General features: G+C 41.7%; 1 protein-coding gene across 4 annotated transcripts; it reads right to left on the bottom strand.

The window, feature by feature from the left end:
• Positions 1-3: 3 nt before the first annotated feature.
• On the bottom strand, positions 4-7,895 carry ewsr1b (EWS RNA-binding protein 1b). 4 transcript variants are annotated; one of them, XM_054773471.1, is made up of 15 exons: positions 7,817-7,895; positions 7,331-7,367; positions 7,111-7,162; positions 6,805-6,958; positions 6,497-6,716; positions 6,163-6,419; positions 5,904-6,057; positions 2,192-2,229; positions 1,630-1,659; positions 1,426-1,541; positions 1,211-1,340; positions 1,022-1,132; positions 818-941; positions 406-744; positions 4-312 (listed from the first exon to the last, which is right to left on the bottom strand). In XM_054773471.1, the coding sequence occupies exons 1-15, from the start codon at positions 7,830-7,832 to the stop codon at positions 276-278; spliced, it is 1,815 nt and encodes a 604-aa protein (XP_054629446.1). In that variant the 5' UTR covers positions 7,833-7,895; the 3' UTR covers positions 4-275. The 4 variants fall into 4 exon arrangements, with proteins under 4 accessions (XP_054629446.1, XP_054629447.1, XP_054629449.1 ...); XM_054773472.1 differs by having other exon boundaries at positions 2,192-2,226; XM_054773474.1 differs by having other exon boundaries at positions 6,163-6,377.
• Positions 7,896-8,050: the final 155 nt, after the last annotated feature.

The raw sequence follows: 8,050 nt of genomic DNA, 5'->3' as shown, positions 1-8,050 counted from the left end.
AAGTACACATATCAGTAAAACTTTATTCCCCTCTACAATATTTGAAGGAAAAGGGCAGGCAACAACAAATATTGCATTAATGATACAATGACAAAACTAAGCTGTATTTAAAAAAAACATGCACATTACAAGGTGTCATATAAACAAACTAGAACAGGTAAAATAAAAAAGGAAGTTGAAACTGTTGAGTAGTTAAGATAACCATCACATATGGAATCATAAATTAATTGTCATCTTAAAATTCCATACAGTATGGCAATGAGCGATCAAGAACTTCAATAGGGTCTCTCCCTGCGCTCCTGGCGATGATCCCTAAAAATCCCACCAAAGACAGATGTCAGGAATTGATGGCAAATTAATGAAAAGGTCAAGTTGCAGATTCACCTCTTTATGCTTTTGACATACCTCATATCCATTTTGCCACCCGGTGGGCCCATTCCCCGTCCTCTGCCACCCATGGGTGGTCCTCCACGGCCAGCACCACGGAAACCACCTCTGTCCATGCCACCACGACCTCTGAATCCACCACGATCGCCTCCCCAGCCTCCACGGAATCCCCCGGGGCCACCTGGGCCTCCTGCAGGTCCACCACGGTCCATGCCCCTACCCCCACGCATTCCCATTCCTCCTCTGCCTCTTTCACCTCCAGGAGGAAATGGAGGACCACCGCCCATCCCCTCAGGTTTAGGAGCTTTGCACTGGTTGCACTCCATCCTCCAGGCAAAGTTTTGGTTGCCGCAACCCCTGGAAGAAAACCCCAAAACTATTTAAACAAGTGCTTATCACACGAGACGGAAGTTAAAAACGTAATTCTTACGGATTGGGACATTCCCAGTCTCCAGCTCGCTGCTGCATGTTGCCTCCTGTGGGCCCACCTCTGCCCATACCACGAGGGCCACCTCGAGGCATGAATCCACCACGCTCTCCTCCGCGGCCCATACCTAATAGGGTGTTTCACACCATTACAAAGATATTCTAACAAACAAATGACATGACGACGAATGGCCGACATAAGACTTACCTCCACGGCCCATCATGCCATCACGCATGGGCATGCCTCCTCTCATCCCTCCAATCTGGGGCTTACGCCGTGCCATTGACACCTTGAGCCTGCGACCCTGGAATTCCTTCCCTATATTTTCACAAATATGAAATAAGCATTTTCCTTTCTCACTGGACACATCATAGAAAAGAAAACAGCTGCCTCTACCATCAAAGTGTTCCACAGCAGCTTTGGCGCAGATTGGCTCCTCATAGGAGAGGGTGGCATCTCCCTTGGGCTTCCCTGAATCCTTGTCTGTGTAGATGTTTATGGCAGGCTGGCCAAGCCTGCGATTGAACTGAGGAGAAATTCAACCATTAACATCTGACCTTTTTTTTTCTCCCCCCCCACTCAGTCTTTAACAGTTAAGCCAGTTTTCTCACTCTAATTGGGCCAACATGTTTAAAGAATTCAGCCATCTCTTCAATGTTAGCCTTCTCAGTCAAGCCGGTGATGTAGATAGCACAGTTCTCTGCATCATCTTGCTCTTCAGGGCGTCCTAAGAAAAAGGTCAACAAAAGCATTAACAAAAATAATTGACTATGACAGTGTTCAGAGTTGTGCCCATTAAAATAAGGCCTACTCACCCATCTCACGCTCGTCACTGCCCATGTGTCCTGTATTCCAATGAATGGGAAGGTGGCAGAAAGAAATGGGGGAGAGGGGAATCAGCATGTGCATATCAAGTATAGTGTACAACACCTGAAGAGTTCTACAAAACAGTCCAGACTTCCTTACACATTGTGCCCCATTTTAACCATTGTAGGGTACACACAATTCCAAAAAAGAAATTTTGTAAGTAAAATACCTCTAACCCCAAGAGCAATAATTTTGTTTCATTTGTAAAGCCTTAGACCAATACATAACTCAAAAAACCCAGATAAATACTTTTTTAAAAAATGTCAACCCAGTCACGAGTGGCAATTTGTCATTAATGCTTTGGAAAACAGGTCATCAAACCATAAGCGGCAATTGAATTTATACCAAGAACCTCAGTGAAATGATCTCGGGCACTGGACAAACTGTCCTTAAATTCAGGTGTGCTCAACAATCGGTGTTTCATACCACAATATTAAAATGAATACTGGAAGCAAACTTGGAAGCTTTAAGGCGTGAAAGGACTAACCAGTGTAATTCTCGTAAACTTACCACCAGGCTTACTGAAGCCACCTCTGTCTCCAGCGCTGCTATGGGGGAATAAATGGAGATATGAAGGCCTTTTCCCTTTTACGGCCACTTCCATGGCTCGAGCAAAGTGGCTTGATTGAGGGAGTCAAAAAACATTCTATCGAGCCTAACAGCAAGTAAAATCCCCCAAGATTGTTATACAGAGTAATTGCGGGGATAATGTATTAACTACCAGTAACGTATTTGCTAGCTCAGTACAGCTTCAGTAGTAACAACAGTTGTGTAGATGCTTTAAAACACAGGTGTCAAACTCAAGGCACGCGGGCCAAATGTGGCCCGCCACGTCATTTTATGTGGCCCGCGAGAGCAATTAAATAGGTCAAAAGCGTGCTTTAATCAAAAACTACATTTCCCACAATGCCCGTCGACTACAATACAAAGTGACGGCTCACCGCCACTGAACGGCAGTGCCTCCACATCAATGCCAATGAGTTGAATTGACAAATAATGATCCCAAAATGTAGAAAAGTTGATGCGGATGGAAGACCGTTTCAAGAAAGATGGGAAGGCAGGTACTTGTTTGTGCTTCAAGGAGAAAGACCGGTATGTCTTGTGTTATGAAGCGGCGTCGGTTGTTAGAGTACAATCTGCGTCAGCATTTTGACACTAAACACGGAGCTAAGTACGCCAAAGCCAGCCTTCAAGAAAAGCATCAAATTGCCCAAGAATTAAAAGGCAAACTGCGGTTGCAGCAGAGTGTGGTCACAAAATCCACAGCCAAAAACAATGCGGCAGTGGAAGCTTGCTTTATTGTGGCTGAAGAAATTGCCCACGCTTCCAAGTGTTTTTCAGAAGGAGCGTTTTTTTTGAAGCAGTGCATGCTGAAGGTCTGTGAGCAGGTGTGTCCCGACCAATTACAGACTTCTAAAAAAATACCAGTTTTTATGTTAGTTACTAACCTAAAAACTTGACCAATATAGTTGTAAACTGAGTCAACTTTTATTTTGTAATTTTTAGTTGATTACATATTTGTGTAGCTGCTGTTGCAATTATTTAGTATTTGCAGGTTTTATGTTTGCATGTAGACAAATTATTGTAGTCAAACCATCAGTTGGATGCAAGACTGTGCAGCCTTTTTTTGTAAAATGCTACATCTGTCATACATGTTAGCAGCTCACAATTGTTGATTTTACAGTAATTAAGCCCATTTTAACTTTGACAAAAACGTTTTGAACCAAGTTAATGTCATAACTTGTGTTTTATGTTATTTTTCTTAATTCACTTAGATAGGTTGATCCTTGATTGATGGAGTAGTGTGGGTTTCATAAGCTGACAAATTCAAAAAATTTATGTTGTAACAGAGCAACAAGTAAAGATTTTTTTTTTCTATGCAACTGTGTTTGTCACTTGAATGAGTAATAAATTTAGAGTTATTTAACATTAAGGAGGTTTTATTTATAAGTTACATCTGGCCCTTTGAGGACAGCCATTATGTCGATGTGGCCCTAACTGAAAATGAGTTTGACACCGCTGCTTTAAAAGAATGTGAGGGAAAAAAAAACATTTAAAATTATTTCAGATGCACTGATGACAAAATGCTTTTAACATTAGGCTCTAGTTACAGACCATCCCGATAAAGAAAACAGGGCAATGCATCTGAAATTTCACATTAACCAGTCCATTCAATAAAGCAAACAAAATGTTACATTGTTGACTTGAACAAAAAAAAAAAAACAACACACATTTTACAGAGAACCATGAGGTTGATTTAAAAACAAAACCCATCATGCTCAGAACCACCACCATCCTCAGTTGTTGAAAAAAAGGCAGACCGCAAATCTGTTTAAGATCCCTCTTGCTGCTTAAAGTTGGCGCCTCTGCATTGAGTACAGATACTTTCTAGAGAAAAGATGCTTTTTTATGGCTCTGTTACCTGTGCGGTATAAATGTGACAAAGCATGTTAAAAAGTGCTGAAATTTGATCAGACAGTTGAATTTCAAAAACCACAAAATACAGTTATACAGTTCAAAATGACATTGTGACGATCCCACCTCCCCACAACACACCTGTGCAGTGCTATAATTGTATACATCTGTTATATAGCTGACCTGAAATATTTAGGTGTACATCATATTTGGATCCCCGCCCCCCCCAGAGTTAAACATCTTGAAGCACGTCCAATTCACTCGTCTGCCTTTACAAAGTGTGTGTGTGTCACCATTTCAGATATGACACTAGGAAACCACAGAAACACCAAGTTTACTATAAAACGGATCATTTCAACTTTGCCAATTCCCTGTCATTGTACCTCATTGTGAGCATCTCTTAACAGAAAACTATTTTTGTCTCTAAAAAAAGCATCTTAGTTTTCGAACGGCAATGATCCATTCTAAACCAAGACTTTAAGGGGCTTAACTACGTCAAGAAGTTTCAAAATCACTAGTACCAAATCACCAAGCACAAGATGCTTCCACAATCAGAATCCCACCATGTGCATTTGTATACTTTTGTGCATTTGCACGTTTTATATTCCTTTACAGAAAAAAACCCCACAAACGCAAAAAGATGGGTGAAAAATCAAACCTCTAGGCACTTTGAAGTTCATTAAAAATGTGCATTACATTTGGATTTCATGTCTGTGACTAGTTGGAGAAATTTATTGAGATGGCTGCTGAACCACCACTCAATGGTTCCAGGAATTTTATTAATAAAACTAAGTCAGTTGAGGAAAAAAAATTCTTCAACATGCCTTTGTTGATAATGCTTTTTTTTTTTTTTTTTTTTTTTTTTTAAAAAGGGAGAATGAACAGAATAAGAATTTCAATGCGTAGCATAACTGCCTGTTTTACTGTGCATATGACAATAAAACTCTTGAAACTTGAATAATTTGACTGCCTAAAGTGCAGTTCACTTTTCCTCATTTGTCCTCGTCTTGTGAGCATTACTTGAATGACCTCGTAATCACGGATTGCTGTTGCAAAAACCAACCAACCAACCATCAAATAAAGAATGACTTACGCAAAGGGGAAAGGTTAAGGTTGGAATGTCATTAAATGACACCCTAATCTCTGTCAATTTTAGTGCATGAGACTGTATTTAACAAGACCCGTTTGGAAAACCCATTCACTTCAACCTCATGCTGTAAGATTTTGAAAAGGATACAGTTTCAATTCTATATCAGAATATGAATTACGTTCAGCACAACATATCAAAAAGGCATTTCACTCTACCATCGGTACCGTATGTACACCAGTGAAAGACTAGTCAATCTTTTGGTGCGTTGAAATCTGCCACAAGGTATCTATTACAATATTTAATTAATAATAATAAATAATAATAATAACGAAGATTCTTATGATACTGAAATATTACAAAAATACCCACAGCTAGACAAGTCCTTCTGTGATTTGGATGATAAAGCATTTTGCAGAGATAAACCTTTTCCATCCTATATTATGCACAGGACCCAACAAATTCTACTGATAAAACCAAAACCGTTCACTTACCTTTGGACAATTCAGTGGCAGGGCTGAGACAAACAAGTTGTCCATGTTTTTCGGCATTAGCTACCAAGTTTATTAAACTAATGTAATTATATTTCCTAATAAGCTTTCAGGTCAATTATTTACATCTCTATACTTTAAGATTTACCCCAGCCCTGCCCCAAGTGGCCACAGCACCTGTAGAGTCAAAATGCAAAAGTCAGGTCATGTGCTAAAGAAAAAGACTTACCCCATGCCTCGACCCATGCCACCACGCCCACGGTGCATCATTCCTCCTCTCTCAAAACCATCACGGCCAGGGCCCCTGCCATCTCCTCCACCGGGGTACCTTGAAGGTTCTGAGTAACCAGAACCCCCACCCTGACCATCCTGTCTGTAATTATCTACAAACAAAATTAATTACTAAAGGGGAGGTAAATATAAAAAAAAGCTGACTCAACGCTTGATACCTGGTAACAAGCACAGCATTATTAAGGAGCAAAGCTTACTGTAATGGTTGGACTGATAGCTGGGTGGTCCACCTTGCTGGCCATACTGGCTGGTTGGGGGCTGCCCATAGGAACCTGCAGCTTGGGGTGGGTAAGCAGGAGGGGCCTGTTGTTGCTGGGCCTGCTGCTGGTACCCGCTCTGCTGCTGGCTGTAGCTTGACTGCTGGCCCTGGTATCCAGGTTGCTGCTGGCCATAGCCTGCCTGCTGAGGGTAGCTGTTTTGGTTGTAAGTAGAAGGCTGGCTGTTGGCATTATAACTAATGAGACAAAAATAATGCAGTTGTTGTATTGGTGATGTTCAGATATACATAATTATTTGTCAATGGGCACAAACCTTTGTGGTGCAGTAGGAGCCGGCTGTTGACCATAAGCAGGATATGCAGACTGAGCAGAATATCCAGGTTGAGACCCGTAAGACTGGGAGGCAGCTGGAGCAGCAGCAACAGCGGCTGCGGCGGCAGCTGCAGCAGGAGTTCCGTCATAAGCTTGTGCTCCATAACCCTGGGATGACTGGGTGTAACCATGAGCTGTCGACTGGGCAGCAGGATATCCAGCTATGGGGAACATTAAATGGTAATGAGCCAATTCAAAAATCCCACATCTAAATCTTAACGTATCAAGTACATTGTTCTGCTCACATACCTTGGGCTGGCTGACCATAGGAGGAACTGTATTGTTGTGGCTGCTGTGGTTGAGTGTAACCAGCAGCTGGAGTTGTCTGGGTGTATGTGCCATCAGCAGCAGCAGCAGCAGGTTGGGCATAGGATCCATAATTCTGCTGGCCGTAACTCTGCTGCTGAATTACAAGCAGTTTAATTATAAAGTGGTATTATACATTGCATAACCACTCAGGAGAACAAACTTGGAGGTCATAAAAAAACCAATATGGCTGTAGTTGTAACTTGTTTGGTACCGAGAGCAGAAATATAATCAAATCAACCGTCTTACCTGAGCAGATTGTCCATAAGCTTGTGAGGGCTGGGCAGCATAAGACGCATACCTGTAATAAAAGAAAGGTTTAAGACATGGGGTTCATTTAACTCTGCCATAGCAAAAATCTTGTGTAAAACACAGAATTTATTATCTGTATGCAAGGCTACAAACATACGTATTCACAATGAATAAGCATCAACAACCTAATACAATGTAATAAAATAGTGGAATTTACCCTTGTTGAGAACCAGACTGGCTGTAGGAGCTGTAATCTGTTAAGAGGAAAACAAAGCAACTTTAGAGAATACCGAGGCAGTGCTAGCAACACTGCTAATGACCCAGCTATAAGGGCCCGCCTTTTAAGCGCCATTCAACTGCAGGCAGAGGAAGTTCAGTGTTGACTGCCTGGCATTAAATACAATCAATCCGTCAATATGTGCGTGCAACTCGACACTCCATGAAATATGCAATTGATAATGGAAATTATAGGACGGTAAAACTCAAAAAACGAAGAGAAGGAACGACGACGGCCAGATTTGAATCGCATTAGGCCTCGTGGCAGGCGCCAAACAGCGTAGATTGAAAATCGAAATCAGTACGACGACAAATGCAAAATGTTGAGTCGCAACCTCTGTGTGCCCATGTAAAACACCAAATTACTTAAGTAACACCGCATATATGATAAGCAAAATAAAGAAAAGCAACATAAAGTCACACTTACCGGGAGCCGACGCCATTTTGTGTGCCTTGTACGAGACGACTGGGCAAAGCTGGCTGGCTGAGAGACGCCTTTGGGTGCGCAACAACCAGGAAATATCGCGAGACAACAGACTCATGCTTTAAAACAACGCGAGTTTTCGTTTGCACCGGCAACGTAACCACAACAGAAGTGTCTTTTGAAACGCTTTAGTTTATGTGACGACACAGTATGCGTATTCTTTTTATGTGTATCTGG

The sequence above is a fragment of the Dunckerocampus dactyliophorus genome, chromosome 4 (genome assembly GCF_027744805.1).
Source record: "Dunckerocampus dactyliophorus isolate RoL2022-P2 chromosome 4, RoL_Ddac_1.1, whole genome shotgun sequence".
NCBI lineage: Eukaryota > Metazoa > Chordata > Actinopteri > Syngnathiformes > Syngnathidae > Dunckerocampus > Dunckerocampus dactyliophorus.
This window is presented reverse-complemented; position numbering and strand designations above follow the sequence as displayed.